At 36.2% G+C, this 17925-nt stretch overlaps 1 protein-coding gene across 4 annotated transcripts in view; it reads left to right on the top strand.

The window, feature by feature from the left end:
- The window catches only part of NCKAP1 (NCK associated protein 1), a 151550-nt gene that overhangs the window by 92438 nt on the left and 41187 nt on the right, over positions 1-17925 (top strand). For all 4 annotated transcript variants that reach the window (XM_037848917.1, XM_037848919.1, XM_037848920.1 and 1 more), the window contains 3 exons: positions 1135-1353; positions 3846-3976; positions 4262-4359. In XM_037848917.1, coding sequence (XP_037704845.1) covers positions 1135-1353; positions 3846-3976; positions 4262-4359 — 448 coding nt within the window. The remainder of the gene's footprint in view (positions 1-1134; positions 1354-3845; positions 3977-4261; positions 4360-17925) is intronic.

Genomic DNA, 17925 nt, shown 5'->3' with positions numbered 1-17925 from the left:
ATGTGAATTTGCTTTTACTTTTTGAATTGACTGTGGTTTCAACAAGCAATTTTTCTCTTTGCCACCTTCAGGGGGATGGGGGGTATCATGTATAACACTGAGAGACACTTGATCTCCAAAGGCAAGAGCAGGACTAGAAAACGTCTGGGAGCCTATCTGGATAGATATTCCTTGTTGAATATGGTTGAATATGTTGAGGCCAATGTATGACTAGGATTATCCTCTATAAAATTGCTTGTTCAGGTCACAGTGAGCTATGTCAGGAAAAAAGCAAGTAACCTTGTCTATTCAATGATTTCAATAATTTAAATATCATAAGATTTTAATTTTATATAATGATTAATTTTATATTCCTCCTTGGAAAATAGCTGATTTTATAATTCTAAAATTTTCTTCTTATGTTTTTGAAATTAAATTTAGAAAATGCTCTTGGAGTCCTGCTTTGTAACCATCAGTGTACCTCTTCTTCATCTTTCCAGGGTTAAGCTATTCTCAATTATATTAATTTTTATACCATGGATGTGCAACTGTTTTTTTTTGAAGGAAAAAATCAAGCAGTATAGTATAAATATAAAGCAATTTTTAAAAATGTTTTAATATTTTTCCCTTAAATAGTGGAGACATTTAAAGTTTAGAACAGTCAATATTATAATCACCAATTAAAACTGGTAAAAATATACTTTTGTTCCTTATTGTGACTATTAATGAGATGAATGAAAAGAAGCAAAAGGGTAAAACTAAAGGCAAAAGAAAAGGAAGAAGGAATTGTCCATAGAAAAGGGGGAAGAATCACTTATAAAGATGTTGCTTATAAATTCTGATTTCTGATTGTAGCCTACGAAAGAAAAATTGCTATTTCAGAATTAGCTGCAATTTTAAGAACATTGCATTTCCAAGACCCAAATGAATTCAAGCTTTGGGTATAGGTCTTGCTACAAACAATTTGATGTTAAAGGATTTTTAAAACTATGCTTAAATTGTTTTTGTTCCTGATGTTCCGAGTTTTTTTTTAATAACTTGTATACTTATAAAATTAATTTTGTTGCATATTTAATACTAGACATCAGTAGGCTGAATTGCTTGTTTATGTAAATGGAAAAGTTAGAGCTCTTCTCTTATTGTTTCCCCTCTTAGGTCTATTGTTGGAATGACTATGTATAATCAAGCCACACAGGAAATTGCAAAACCATCAGAGCTTTTAACAAGTGTAAGAGCCTACATGACTGTGCTCCAGTCAATAGAAAACTATGTGCAAATTGATATTACAAGAGTATTCAATAATGTTCTTCTTCAACAAACACAACATTTAGACAGTCATGGAGAGCCAACCATTACAAGTCTATACACAAATTGGTAAGAGTAATATTATAGACTCTAGATTTAGAATCTTGTAGTATGTACAGGCATACCTCATTTTATTGTACTTCACTGTATTGCGCTTCCCAGAAATGGCATTTTTTACACATTGAAGGTTTGTGGCACCCCTGAATCAAGCAAGTCTGTCGGTGCCGTTTTTCTAACAGCATTGTGTTCACTTTGTGTCTGTATGTCCCATTCGGTAATTCTTGCAATATTTCAAACTTTTTCATTATTATTATATTTGTTATGGTGATCTGTTATCAGAGATCTTTGATGTTACTATTATACTTATTTTGAGTTACCATGAACCACGCCCATGTAAGATAGCAAAATTATTTGAGAAATGTGAGCGTTCTGACTGCTCCACCAACCAGCCATTCTCCTGTCTCTTTCCCTCTTTGGATCTCCCTATTCCTTGAGACACAACAATATGAAAAGTCACATGTCTCTCACTTTAAATCAAAAACTAGAAATGATTAAGCTTAGTGAGGAAGGCATGTCGAAAACCAAGCTAGGCCTCTTGCGCCAAGCAATTAGTCAAGTTGTGATGCAAAGGAAAAGTTCTTGAGGAAATGAAAAGTGTTACTCCAGTGAACAAACAAATGATAAGAAAGCAAAACAGCCTTATTTCTGATATGGAGAAAGTTTGAATGGTCTGGATAGAAGATCAAACCAGCCACTATATTCCCTTAAGCTAAAACCAAATCCAGATTAAGGCACTAACATTCTTCTGTTCTCTGAAGGCTGAGAGAGATGAGGCAGCTGCAGAAGAAAAGTTTGAAGCTAGAAGAGGTTGGTTCATGAGGTTTAAGGAAAGAAGCTGTCTCCATAAATAAATGTGCAAGGTGAAGGAAGCATCAAGTGCTGATGTAGAAACTGTAGCAAGTTGTTGGGAAGATCTAGCTAAGATCATTGATGAAGGTGGCGACACTAAACAACAGATTTTCAATGTAGACAATACATTGAACCATTTTGGAAGAGGATGCCATCTAGGACTTTCATAGCTAGATAAGAGAAGTCAGTGTTTGGCTTCAAAGCTTCAAAGGACAGGCTGACTCTCTTGTTAGGGGCTAATGCTGCTGGTGATTTTAAGTTGAAGCCGAGGCTCATTTACGATTCTGAAAATCCTAGGTCCTTTAAGAATTATGCTAAATCTACTCTGCCTGTGCTCTATAAATGGAACAACAAAGCCTGGATGACAGCACATCTGTTAAAACGGTTTATTGAATCTTTTAAGCCAACTGTTGAGACCAACTTCTCAGAAAAAAATATTCCTTTCAAAATATTACTGCTGATTGACAATGCATCTGGTCACCCAGGAGCTCTGATGGAGATGTACAACAAGATTAATGTAGTTTACCTGCAGCCATGGATCAAGGAGTCATTTTGACTTTCAAGTCTTATTATTTAAGAAATACATTTCATAAGACTGTAGCTGCCATAAATAATGATTCCTCTGCTGGATCTGGGCAAGTAAATAGAAAACCTTCTGGAAAGAAGTCACCATTCTAGATGCCATTAAGATTTGTGATTCATGGGAGGAAGTGAAAATATCAATATTAAGAGAAGTTTGAAAGAAGTTGATTCCCAATCCTCCTAAATGTCTTTGAGGGGTTCAAGACTTCAATAGAGGAAGTAACTACAGATGTGGTGGAAATAGCAAGAGAATTAGAAAAGTAGAGCCTGAAGAAGTGACTGAATTGCTGCAATCTCATAATAAGACTTGAATGTGTGAGGAATTGCTTCTTATGGACGAGCAAAGAAAGTGGTTTCTTATGATGGAATCTGCTCCTGGTGAAGATGCTATAAACATTGTTGAAATGAAAGGATTTAGAATATGACATAAACTTAATTGATAAAGCAGCAACAGGGTTTCAGAGGATTGACTCTAATTTTGAAAGAAGTTCTGTGACTAAAATGCTATCAAATAGCATTGCATGCTACAGTGAAATCTTTTGTGAAAGCAACAGTGTGGCAAAATTCATTGTTGTAAGAAATTGCCAAAGCCAACCAATCCTTCAGTAACTACCACCCTGATCAGTCAGCAGCCATCAACATGGAGGCAATACCCTCCACCAACAAAAATATTGTGATTCACTGAAGGCTCAGATGATAGTTAACATTTTTAAGCAATAAAATATTTTAAAACTAAGGTATATACATTGTTTTTTTAGACAAAATGCTGTTTCACATTTAATAGGTTATAGTATAATGTAAACATAACTTTTATTTGCACTGGGAAGCCAAAAAATTCATGTGGTTTGCTTTATTGTAGTATTGACTTTATTGTAGCTGTCTGGAACTGAACCCCCAGTATTTCTGAGGTATTCCTGTAAAGTTTGTAGTGAACTACTTAGAAAAATTATTCTTTTACAGACAGTGTTAATTTGTTTTGTCACTCAACATAAAATTATGCTTAGGATGTATTCCTTAATGTATTTTGAATTAAACATTTCTCCCAGTTATAAGTTTCCTTTTCTCCTCAGGTATTTGGAAACCTTGCTAAGACAAGTTAGCAATGGCCATATAGCTTACTTCCCTGCAATGAAAGCATTTGTGAACCTGCCTACAGAAAATGAATTAACATTCAATGCAGAAGAATATTCTGACATATCAGGTGAGTAATACCATTACATGTTTTAAAGAATGAAGAAAACTTGATTCTTTTGCTGGTGTCTTGATTCTTTTGGCTTTTTATAAAATGTGTGACTTTTTTTCATTCAGCTATATGCATATACACATATTATATCTTAGAATTACTTTTGCCTTATATGTAACCTTTTTTACTTCAGACACTTTTCTCAGGATTTTGTATTAATAATTTGTTTCTGTAATGGAATGTTATGGTGTGTTAATGTTCATTTCTTAAAGTATTCGCTCCTTCAATTACGTTCCCTTTTAGAAATGAGGTCGTTATCAGAACTACTAGGCCCGTATGGTATGAAGTTCCTAAGTGAAAGCCTCATGTGGCATATTTCATCACAAGTTGCTGAACTTAAGGTAACATAATGTTTATCAGTTTTACTTTTTAACTTTTGATTCTTGAAAAGCATTTCAAGAATATGAACAGCAGGCCTAGAATGTTAATGATTTTAACTTAATGTAAAAGCACCACTATGTAAATGAAATTATAGTGTTGGCAGGGTCTTTTGATGGCATCTTAAGATGGATAAGAAAACTGAAAGTCTAGAGAGGCAAATTGATTTGCTAAAAATTGACTTTTGGTCAAACCCTCATTCTGTTGTACTGTGATACTACTCTTTGAATGATGAAAATTCCATCCTAAGTTATGTGTTCACGTTTTGTAGTTTGAAAACATTACTTTCTGCAGATTATAACACAAACTATATAATTAGGCTTATTGTTTTTCTTTCTTATTGTTAAATACTCTTTTTTTTTTAAATTTTATTTTGAAATAAATTCAAACTTACAGGAACGGTTGCAAAAACAATACAAACCCCATGCACAAAACTCCAGCATACCCTGACCTCCCTCCCCTGATACCCCAATCCACCAACTTTAACATCCTGTCACACCACCATTTCTTTCTTTCCCTCCCTCCATCCCTATCTATCATCTATTATCTATTGCTCTGTCTTCTGAACATATGAGAGCAAGCTGCACATATCCTTGAACAAACAATATAATTCACATTTACATTTCCCATGAACAAGAACATTCTTTTATGCAATCCCATTAAGCGCAGCTAAGAAGTTCAAGAAATTCAACATTGATACAAAGCTTACATTCTATATTTCATTGTTTTTTTCTTATGTCCTAACTGTGTCCCTTTGCGCCTCCTCTCCTCCATCCTCAGATCCCATCCAGGATCATCCTTGGCATTTAATTGTCATTATCTATTTAGACTGCCTTTTTTTTTTTTTTTTTTTTTTTCCAATTGTGGAAACATATATACAGCCTAAATCTTCCCATTCCAACCCCTCCCTAGCATTCCATTAGTGGGATTAATCACATTTAGAATGTTGCAATGTTATCACCTTCTCACCATCCATTACTAGAAATTTCCCTTCACCCCAAACAGAAACCCTACACTCATTTCTTAACTCCCCATTGCCCCTTCCCCTACTTCTTGTAACCCATACTCTACTTTTCATCTCTATGGTCATATTCTCTGATACTTTCTTTGTGTTTACTGTGGGGCTTAAATTTAACCTCTTAAATCTATAACAATCTTATTTTTCTTTGATATCAACTTAACTTCAATTGGACATGTAAACTGTGTTCCTGTACTCCTCCATTCCCTCACCTTTATGTAGTTCTTGTCAAAAATTACATATTTTACATTGAGTCCAAAACCACTGATTTATCATTACACTTTATGTATTTTAGATCCTGTAGGAAGTAAACAGAGGAGTTACAAATCAAAAATACAGTAGTATTGGTATTTATATTTACCATGTGATCTTTACTAGAAATCTTTATTTCTTCATGTGGTTTCAGTCAATTGTTTAGTGTCCCTTCCTTTCAGCTTGCTCACTTCTCTTTAGCATTTCTTATAGGACTGATCTACTGGTGATAAAGTCCCTCAGCTTTTGATTATCCGGGAATGTTTTCATCTCCCCCTCATTTTTACCCTCCAGTTGTTTGTGAATTTTCTAAGTCTCTGATGCTTATTGACTTCTAATTGTATTCCATTATGGTCAGAGAATGTGCTTTGAATAAATTCAATTTTTTTTTTTTAAATTTATTGAGGCTTGTTTTATGTCCCAGCATATGGTCTATTCTGGAGAAAGATCCGTGATCACTAGAGAAGAATGTGTGTCCTGGTGATTTGGGATGTAATGTTCCATATATGTCTTTTAAATTTCTCTCTATCTCTCTCTCCTTTCTTTGTTTCTGTGTCAGTAGGGCTCCCTTTAGTATCTGAAGTAGGGCAGGTCTTTTATTAGCAAAATCTCTCAGCATTTGTTTGTGAAAAATTTAAGCTCTCCCTCAAATTTGAAGGAGAGTTTTGCTGGATAAAGTATTCTTGGTTGGAAATTTTTCTCTCTCAGAATTTTAAATATGTCATGCCAGTGCCTTCTCACCTCCATGGTGGCCGCTGAGTAGTCACTACTTAGTCTTATGTTGCTTCCTTTGCATGTGGTGAATTGCTTTTCTCTTGCTGCTTTCAGATCTTGCTCCTTCTCTTCAGTATTTGACAGTCTGATCAGAATATGTCTTGGAGTGGGTTTATTTGGATTTATCCTATTTGGAGTTCGCTGGGCATTTATGCTTTGTGTATTTATATTGTGTAGAAGGTTTGGGAAGTTTTCCCCGACAATTTATTTGAATACTCTTTCTGGACTTTTACCCTTTTCTTCCCCGTCTGGGACACCAATGAGTCTTAAATTTGGACTTTTTATTTTATCTGTCATATCCCTGAGATCCATTTCAATTTTTTTGATTTTTTTCCCCATTCTTCCTTTTGTTGTTTCATTTTCCGTTCTGTGGTCCTCGACGCTGAGTTATTGTTCAACTTTCTCTAATCTTGTATTATGAGTATCCAGAGTCGTCTTAATTTGGCCAACAGTTTCTTTTATTTCCATAAGATCACCTTTTTTTTATTTACTCTTGCAATGTCTTCTTTATGCTCTTCTAGGGTCTTCTTGATGTCCTTTATATCCTGTGCCATACTCTTCTTCATGTCCTTTATATCCTGTGCTGTGCTCTCATTGTTTGTCTTTAGTTCTTTGATTAATTGTGCCAAGTACTGTGTCTCTTCTGATCTTTTGATTTGGATGTTTGGGTTTGGGTTCTCCATATAGTCTGATTTTATCATATGCTTTAAAATTTTCTGTTGTTTTTGGCCTCTTGGCATTTGCTTTACTTGATAGGGTTCTTTCAGGATATAAAAGATACCAGTCTCTAATTTGTCAGATCTACAGCTTGGTGGCATACACTTTCTCTAACTAACCAGCAAATGGCATCTGCAAGTCACCTATTCCCCTCAACTCAGTTCTCCCCAACTTTGTCTTTGTGGTGTGAGGGGATCTGATTCTTGTGGGGTTCAGTTGGTGCACTAAGTTTGGGTGTGTTGTTGGTGCTGTCCACCCTGAATGTGGGGCATGTGTCTGGGTGGTTAGAGAGGCAGGGCAGCTTTAATAATCAAACCTCCCAGGTGTTCCTGGAGATTTAAGGCTGTTGCAAGAGTCTAACCCTTCATTTCAGTCTTGCCACATATTGTCTCTGCCGCTGACCCACAAGTCCTTGGTATTGGCGTAGGATCGCTGGGATTTCTGAGCAGGTCCCACTTCTCAGCCATGCTCTTCCAGGACCTCTGCTGGGGGAAGGTTGTGCCACGTCACAAGTGCACGCTGGCCCTCCAGGGAAGCCCTGGGCCGCCAGGCTGTGCAGGGGCATTCCCAGCCTGCTGTAAAGATGGTTGAATGGGGCGTGTTAATTTCCCCCTTTTCGCACAGCTCCGCCTTCCCAGCTCTGGGACAATTAGCTGTGGGTGCACTAAAGGCTACTGTCATGGCTGATACTGTGGCGTGTGCACGGTGCTGCGGGAAACACTCCCCATCACACTGGGACCCTTGGTGCAGTTCTAGGCTATGGCTCCGGCCCCGGGCAGGAGCGTCCGCAGCCGCTGGCGAGATGGCTGCAAGGGGCATGGTTTCTTTATCCTTTTGGCTCCCCTGTGCCCCCCTGGCCCTGAGACATTCAGCAGCAGGTGTGGGAAGGGCTATTCTCCACGTCAGACACCGAGGCTTTGGCACAGCCCGCTCCTGCTGTGCTTTACTGCGTGGTTCTCACCACTGTATCCGCAGCTGCTCCTGGATTTGTTTTTTTTTTTTCTTTTTTTTTTTTTTTTTTTTTTAAGAAGAACTAGTCCGTCATCAAACGCCAACCCATGGTTTCCCCACACTACATCGCGGCCTCCGGACTTTCAGCCGGCTCACTGACTTGTTTCAGAACGCAAACTCCCAGTTTCACCAATTGCATGGTCCCTGTGGATTTAGCAGACCTTGTCCGGCTGGTGCATCGCTGGAACTGGTGTTCTGGGTCACTTTCTGGCATCTATCTAGTATTTTTCATGGAGGTGTTTTTTGCCCTGTCTCACCTAGCTGCCATCTTAGGTTCTCTGTTAAATAGTCTTTTATATTTATGTTATGCCCTGTTAAGCTAGATGACAAATGTCTTTAAAATGCTTACTGCTTCTATAAAAATACAAAGAAGCTGAAGAAAATAGCATTTTAATTTTTATTTTTTAGCCTTTTAGAAATAGCCCGATGCTAAGGTAATTTATATTGAAGAGTCTTTGTTCAAAATCTCAGAATAGATTTTCTGTCATCCTAAAGCCCAGTTGCCAGGATAAGCCTCAGAAGATAAGGCAGACTAATTGCCACTGAATCTTACTTAAAAAAATTGTACTGTCAGGTTAGGTACAGGCCGATTATTAAATATAATAGCTATATAGTTTTTGAAAGAATTTGAACTTGGGCTACAAAAACATTTGAAATTACAAATACAATAGAAAGACATGTTTTTAAATATGACCTTTTCTTTGTGAAAGTTTTTGATGATGTACATTTTTAATTTCTTAAGAAAATGATGATAGCACTAATAAGTAGCTTGGTTTCAAATTGAAGCACTTATAAGTCTACTTAATGTGATCTGATTTACTGAAAATTGAGCTGATATGTAGGGTATGTTAATTCCCACAAGCTTAGTAATGTTTTGCCAACTGAATAAAATTGCTAGCAAAAGTCAGTGTGACTGAAAGGAAAGGCATTATTATACTCAGTGGTTAGGAATCTCAGACTTTGAAGTCAGACCATCTTGATTTTTGGTGCTGTCACTTAACGAGCATTGATTTGGAGAAAATGTGTTTAAATTCACTAAGCTTTTACTTTGAATTTAAATGAGATTATGCATGCCAAGCACTTAGGTACTCAGCATAATGCCTGACACACAGTAAGCACTGAGTGAATGTTATTTTTGGTGTTCATTATATCATAATCCTCTTGGTTTTATTTTTAATGTTCTGAAATTATAAAAATCAACTTTTACATACTTTATAATGTAGGTGTTAAGTACACAAACTCTATACTTTTTAGTATGGTTTTAAGTACACAAACATTGCCATGCCAGTTTTGGTTCTTTACAAGCAGTAACTGTTTTTATTTATTAGACTCATCTCCTTTAAATATGTGATACTTTTTTTGCTCGTACTCTTCTACATAACAGATTTTTCATCTTCAATTTAATTTCTTGTATTCCTTTCAGTATGAAATAATAGAAGAATTATGGTCTAGCAGTTTCATTTTTGCCAACTATTTTTTTTACTTCAGAATGAATATTGGAACTTCTAAAATTATTAGTATTTTTTGTGCTTTTTTGCCTTTTAATTTTTTGGATTATCATGATATGCTAATAAATATTAGCCTTTTTTGAATCTCTCTGTATTCCTGTCTGTTAGAGTTTCAAGGCATCTTTTTGAAGTCCGTTAAGGTACTGCAAAGCCCCTGGAGGATCTGGCCTCCCACTTTTCCTCACCTCCTTTACTTTCCTCCATCCTGGCTGGCCTACTTCTGTTGTGTCAGTTCAGAATACTCTTTACCAAGATACTGTCATAGCTTGCCTTCTCGGAGCATTTGTGTATTTTTCGAATGTCACCTTACAGAATGTCCTCCCCTGTCCATACTTTCTAAAATAGCAAGCTTATCACTTTTAATCCTTTTTCCTATTTTATGTGTATCTCACTTGTGACCTCACTTGTCATATGTTTGTTTTAGTCACTCTCACTAGAATATAAACTCAGTTATAAATTCTTTTAAGTTCTTGATGCTAGAACAATTGTCCATCACATAGGTAGGCATTTAGTAAATATTTGTTGAATATAAAAATTTAAATAGTGAACTCTTTTGACTGTTCTTTTTGTTCCATGACTATTTTAAGCTCTTTCCTATATTATTAACACTTTTAATCCTTAAAACTAGTATTGTCCCTCTTTTATAAATAAGGGACATTTATAAGGCCAAGAAAGATTAAGTAACTTACTCAGGCTCACGTGGTTAGTAAGTGGTGGAATGAAAATTCGAACCTATGTAGTCTATGTACCTTCAGTGTTTTTATGCTAGTACCATGCTACAGTGCCTCTGGAAATGAAAGGGATTTCAGTGGTCATCTAACCCACCCTTATCTACTAAAGGAACACATAATACAGTTTTCTGTGTAGGTGATCTAGTCTTTTTTGAAAATAGCCAGTCTTTATCAATTATTGGCTAACTCTAGTTATGTTGAGTCAGTATCTACACAGTAATTTTTAATTGGTCCTAATTCTTACATCAAGAAATGGAGACTGCCTTTGACAAGCTCACTTTCCACAGATGTAAAAACTACTGTCATACATTCCCTTTCTCTTTCCATGGGAAAAAAATTCATATTCAGTCTCTTTGACATCCTAGTCACTGTCCTGTGTTCAATGTACTTCCCTATTCTGGATACTGTATTTAATAGAGTTTAAGATAGTGGTCACCCTTTTGATAGTTACACCATGTTATTTTCATATTAACTTCCAGTGAGATAAATTTCTGTTTTTCTTTCACATGTGCTAGTCTTGAACATGGCTTCCCACATCTTATGTTTCATACACATTTTTTCAACTTAAGTGCATGCTTTTACACAGTTATTAAAATTTACCTTGTTAGATATTGTCCATTGTTCCAGCAGGATCTTTTTTCTTGCCTTTTAGCAATCCTTCGTAAACTTAACTGTTCTGGCTGTCTCTATAAGTATTAATGTTATCAAATGCATTCTTATTCCTAAAAAAGAAATGGAAGGAGTTTATTTTTTTAATTTTCTATCTTATATTTTGGAATGACCATAATCTCTCTTGCTCAGGTATTAAAATTTAAAGTTAAAGTGATAATTGTATAAAGGTGGCTTCTTTTTTAATGCTGCTGAATTCTCTAATGGGAATGTTGTTTCTTGGCTAGATTTTTTTTCTCCAAATATTTAATTATATTAAGCCTGAGTTCAAAACCTAGACAAAAGAGTCTATTTATAAGAGCTTAGATTCCTTGTCTTTGAAATTATACAAATGTGAATTGGTTTCTCATTACATGAAATAATGTTCCCTAATTAATACTACAAGTTTTTTCTCTAAAACATTGGATTTTAAGATTTTAGTAATTTCCTATGTGATTTTCCTTACTTGTCATGACTTTTCATTTTACTTCATAATAATTTGCATAGTTTTAATTAATGATTTAATGTATGCTTATGTTTTGGTATTCAGGGGCTTTTTACTTTTATTTTTTCTTCTCAAAATTAAATTAAAAATATTTGCTTAAATATATGTCTCAAAGATTCATATGGTCAACTATAAATATGAAATCTTTACATTTCTAACATTGTAACTTCATCATTTAGATTTCTTCAAAGCAAAGCTAGTCCTGAGGTTTCAGTTTTCTGGGTTGCATAGTGCTTTACAATTATTTTCATAGAGATTCTTCTTAATAACCCCATGATGTAATCAATAAAATCCAGATTTCTCTGGATTCAGCTGCTTGTGCATTGTTAAGAATTGGCAAAAGGTTATTCATGACTTTGTAATCTCAGCTTCTGCACAAAGAGGCATCCTTCCGTTTGTAGTCTTGTTATTTATAGCATCATAAGTCTTAAAAATGCTGTTTCATATTGACAAGTTCAATGTATTATGTTTTATACTAGTCTGTCTCATTGAGATAAATATTTAAAGTGCTTATTCTATCCGTATTGATTCAAATTGTTTTGCATTTTTTGTGTCCTATACAATTACTTTCTTTCAAATAATGTAGTTTTTAAAACTACAAAAACAAAATAACATAAAGGTTTTTGCTTCTAATATTTGTAGGCAAGGTAAATCCAGACTACCTTTACCCTAGGGGCAACTGAAAAGCTGGAGAAATATATATATATATAAGCATCTTCTTAAGGAAGAGCAGAAAAGATAGTGAAGTATTTCTAGATTTAAACCAAGAAGGATGTGGGAACACAGAAGCATAAGCCTAAACCTGGAATCCAGTTTTGACCTGAGGAAATTTGTTGATCTAGAAGTAACCTTTGTAAAATTGAACTGCAGTTTTGGTTGTCCTGTGGAACAAGGGGGCAAATATTCAAAATTCAGAACTCAAGGGGCTTTATCATGAAAGGAAAATGACATCCTATACAATGGGAGAAAATATTTGGAAACCACATATCTGAAGAGGGTTTAATATCCAGAATATATGAAGAAATCTTCAGTTCAACAAGACAGACAACCCAATTTTAAAAAGTGCTTTTAAAAACAGTTGAATAGACGTTTCTCCAGAGAACATACACAAATGACCAAAAAGCACATGAAAATATGCTCAGTGTCATTAGTATTAGGGAAATGCAAATCAAAACCATGCGATACCATTTCATACCTAAGTAGTAGAATGACTACTATTAAAAAAAATGGAAAATTACAAGTGTTGGAAAGGATGTGGAAAAATAGAAACACATTCATTGCTGGTGGGAATATAAAATGGTGTAGCTGTTATGGAAAACCGTTTGGCAGCTCTTCAGAAAGAATTATCATGTGACCCAGCAATCCCACTTCTAGGTATAACCCAAAGAATTGAAAGCAGATATTTGCACATCAGTGTTCATAGCTGCATTATTCACTGTTGCCAAAAGATGGAAGTAATCCAAGTGTCCATCAACCAATAAGTAGATAAATAAAATGTGGTATATGCATACATTGGGATATTATTTAGCTACAAAAAGGCTGCGACAACATGGATGAACCTTGAAGACATCAATGTTGAGTGAAATAAGCTAGACACAACAGGACAAATATTATTTGATCTCAATGATATGAAATAATTAGAGTAAGCAAACTCAAGAGTCAGTCAGTCTAGAATGTAGGGTACCAGGGCAGAGGATAGGGTAAAGATAAGGAATAGGAATTTAAGGCTTAAAATGTATGGACTAAACACAAAAACCAGCAGGGAGTGGGAAGTCTGCTTAAATTCCTCTCTCACTCTCTTTATGTAGGTACCCGTAAAGGAGTTTGTATCTTCAGAGTAAGGACAGGCTGAAAATGATCATTTCCCTCCCAAGGATTTGCAGTCCTGTTTTGTAGCTTGCTTTGTCCAAAGAATCTTAAATCTTGAACTTGGACTAAGGTTGTCCTAGATTAGTAGTGCCCCACGTGGCTTGGCAGAAACTTAACAAAAATCATCTTTGGAGGAAGATATCTTTATTTCAGGCTTCAGTGATTCCTGCAAATAATTTTCAAACACAGTAACCTCTAATTGGAAAGTAGAGGTCCATTGGATATCATTGGAGGGTAGCTGTGGGAGATTTGTTACATCTGGCTGGCTTCCATGGTTCTCAGGTCATTGTCTCTCTCCTTCCAACTTCTGTTCCTGGTGTTTCTGAATTTGGAGTCCTCCTGGATAATATCTCTCCAGAAGGTATGTAACTATTCCCTATACAGACATGCAATAATTCTTTTATTTTCAGCCTCAAGTCTTGTCTTTTTTGGTAATTACTGAGCTCAGTTTTCAAGCACTTCCAATTCTTTAGGCATGAGGTAGCTTGCTTCTACATTATTTCCTCTCTGTAGGATAGAGGACTGGTTGTTTCCTTCCCCAGAAAGTAATAAACATATTTCCCCATGAGTTCAAATATGCATACTGTTGATTATGTCCAATGTATAATTTATTTACAACCAGCAAATATAAACCCCCCCCCCCTTTTTTCTGGACACAAATTTAATCTTTGAAAAATAAAGGCCTCAGCTAAACGGGAACTAAAGTAATTATGGTCATACTTAAGATGAAAAGAAAAAGATGCATCCACCTGATTATTTAGTGTTAAACATAAAAAATAAAAATAGAGAAAAAAATCAAAGAAGCTACAGAATGATCTTAAGAATATCATCGCCCCAAAACCATTTCATGCACTAGCGTCAAAAAGACTAAAATCCTGTTAGAGACATCACCATGCTCTGTTGGGGAAAATGTGAGCTACAAACTTATCAGATTTCTCAACTTTGCTTATTCTTTGCTTCAGTTTCCATCTTACAGAAGTTTGTTGACGTCTTTCATTTGGTCTTGTTTCTCTACTGTTTCCTTTGTTATTTTAGGTTTTTGCCTCTTTATTCCTTCCCTCCTACACTTTCATGTGTTTCTGGGAGGAGCACAGTTTTAAACATGGGTAGAATTATCTACATTTAACCAGCTCTTACACATAGTTTACATATTTGAGCATTTCTATAGGAAAAATTCCTGAAAGTGAGTTAAAAGTTATGAACATTTAAAGTTTTTTGATATTTGCAAACATCCCTCTGAAAAGTTTGTAGCTCACGTTTTCCCCAACAGAGCATGGTGATGTCTCTAATAGGATTTTAGTCTTTTTGACGCTAGTGCATGAAATGGTTTTGGGGCGATGATATTCTTAAGATCATTCTGTAGCTTCTTTGATTTTTTTCTCTATTTTTATTTTTTATGTTTAACACTAAATAATCAGGTGGATGCATCTTTTTCTTTTCATCTTAAGTATGACCATAATTACTTTAGTTCCCGTTTAGCTGAGGCCTTTATTTTTCAAAGATTAAATTTGTGTCCAGAAAAAAGGGGGGGAGGGGATTTATATTTGCTGGTTGTAAATAAATTATACATTGGACATAATCAACACTATGCATATTTGAACTCATGGGGAAATATGTTTATTACTTTTTGGGGAAGGAAACAACCAGTCCTCTATCCTACTAAAATTCTTGGGGTGTTTCACCTGAAATTTTGCCCATTTGAGTCATTTTCTCCTTCTATTACTGCCAAAAGAATTGTTTTGGCATTTTCCAGATCAAGTCTTTTCTTCATGGTATTCCAGAAGACTTTTCAGATAACCAAGCAGATTTTAAAAAACTTTTTTTGTACTATTGATTTGGTTCACTTGACTTGTCTAAATTTGTTCTAAACCATTTAGTTTGTGGTTTTAGTATTACTTCAAGCTTTCAGTCCATTTGTCAGCAATATTAATCAGTGGCTTTAAATATGTAGAGAGCTCTGTTTCAGGATGCAATTGAGGGAGAAATTTTAAAAATTTAAACATGTAAACTTTTCAACAAAAGGCATCCGTAACAAATACTTTAGGGTAGTGGTTCTCAAAGTATAGCTCTCAGACCAGTAACAGCAGCATCACCTAGGAACTTGTTAGAAGTGCAGAGCTGCTAAATCAGAAAGTTGGGATTTATTAAGTTCTTCAGATGATTCTGATACACACTAGAAATTGGGAACAGTTAAGAGGGGTTAAGACCATGGACTTTTAAGTAACATACCTGAATTCAAATCCCAAATATTTAAATCTCTGTAACTTTGGGCAAGTTATTTAACTTCTCAGATCCTTAGTTTTCTCAGCTGTAAAATTGGAGTATGGCCTCCCTCATTTAGATAAGGATTTAATGTGATTGTTTGTAAATTGTCTAGTGGAGGAGCTGTTTTGCTTTGCTAAAGCTGCCAGAATGCAGTATACCAGAAATGGGTTGGCTTTTACAATGAGGATTTATTAGTTTACAAATTTACAGTTCTAAGGCCATGAAAATGTCCCAATTATAGCATCAACAGATGATACCTGGACTCTGGATACAGGCTGCTGGCAGCTAGGGTTCCTCTGTCAGATAGAAAGACACATGGCTGGCGTCTGCTGCTCCTTTGCTCCCAGGTCTCATTGCTTTCAGCCTTTGGTTTTAGTGGCTCTCTCAGCTCCTCTGAAGGCTTTTCTCTAAGCTGCTCTGGGTGTTTCTCTCTGAACTCTCTTGGCTTTTTTCTCTTTATCCTCATAAAGGACTCCAGTAAATGATTAAGACCCACCTTGAATTCATTGGGTCACATCTCAGTTGAAACAACCTAATCAAAAGGTCCCACCCACAGGCGACCTAAGGGTCCATAGACTGAGGAACAGAATGTGAACTGTGGCGTATGCATACAATGGAATATTGAGCAACTACGAGGAGGAAAGCTGTGAGACACACAACGAGGTGAACGGATCCTGTACACAGTATTTGAGTGAAGTACGCCAGAAATAAAGGCAAACACTATAATGCCTCACCAATGTGGACTAACTACAATATGTAAACTCAGAATTGAATCATGTCCTAACGTGGACATGATTATTGTAATGGTCCCCAGATTGTAAGCTTTTACAGCAGTCAGCTCTATTCCTGAATTGTAATGCCTATCTCTAAACTTTGAGATGCTGATTCCTTAGTGTACAACCTGATTGGTCTCTGGAACAATGTGTATCTCTGAGACACCTGAAACTTCAAGCTAGAGCTCAGCAGATATGAATGTCAGTATTAGCGCATACAGCAACTGTTAAAAAAAGAAAAGCTGAAAAAGAGCCCAGACTTCAGTTAGTGATATGAATGAAACAATCTGGTTAAGACTAGGGCAAACCGGGTCAAAGGGTAAAGGTCAAAACTGACTGTGTTTTAAAACTTCAACTTCCATGTGAGACCAAGGGAAGATATGTCTATTTGGTGCAGGATCTATATTTTCTAAACAGTATAACTCTACAGTCGTTTGTTCAAACACCACAATTAAATGAAACTCTGAATAGGAAGTGAGCTACGGTAGGTTAGTATAGGTTAGAGTAAAATAGTGACACATCCCAAAGTAATTTGGGCAGAGAATAAAAATATATTTACAGCCCCGCCCCCACCCCCCCACCCCCACCCCGAGGAGCCGGGGGAAGGTGCGGAAGTGTTGGACTTCCTCACCTGGACTGGTGTTGATGTTGTCACAAACATTGGGACTGGCGGTTTGATGTGCCGAGCCCTCTGTCGTGGGATTTGCCCTTATGAAGCTCATTACTGCAAAGGAGAGGCTAAACTTGCTTATAATTGTGCCTAAGAGTCCCCCCCCCAAGTGCCCCTTTGTTGCTCAGATGTGGCCCTCTCTGTCTCTAACTGAGCCACCTCGGCAGGTGAACTCACTGCCCCCGCCGACGTGAGACCCGACTCCCGGGGTGTAAATCTCGCTGGCAACGCAGAATATGACTCCCAGGGATGAATCTGGACCTGGCATCGTGGGATTGAGAATATCTTCTTGACCAAAAGGGGGATGTAAAATGAGACGAAAGTTTCAGTGGCTGAGAGATTTCAAATGGAGTCAAGAGGTCGCTCTGGTGGACATTCTTATGTACTATATAGATAACACCTCTTAGGTTTTAATGTATTGGAATAGCTAGAAGAAAATACCTGAAACTACCAAACTCCAACCCAGTAGTCTGGACTTCTGAAGACTACTGTATAATAATGTAGATTACAAGGGGTGAAAGTGTGATTGTGAAAAGCTTGTGGATCACAGTCCCTTTATCTAGTGTATGGATGGATGAGTAGAAAAATGGGGACAAAAACTGAATAACAAATAGGGTGGGTTGAGGGGAATGGTTTGGGTGTTCTTTTTTTACTTTTATTTTTTATCTTATTCTGATTCTTTCTGATGTAAGGAAAATGTTCATGAATAGATTGTGGTGATGAATACATAACTATATGATCGTACTGTGAATAGTTGACTGTATACCATGGATGATTGTATGGTATGT

The sequence above is a fragment of the Choloepus didactylus genome, chromosome 9 (genome assembly GCF_015220235.1).
Source record: "Choloepus didactylus isolate mChoDid1 chromosome 9, mChoDid1.pri, whole genome shotgun sequence".
NCBI lineage: Eukaryota > Metazoa > Chordata > Mammalia > Pilosa > Megalonychidae > Choloepus > Choloepus didactylus.
Note: the sequence above shows the minus strand (reverse complement) of the source record. Positions and strands in the feature narration are given on the sequence as shown.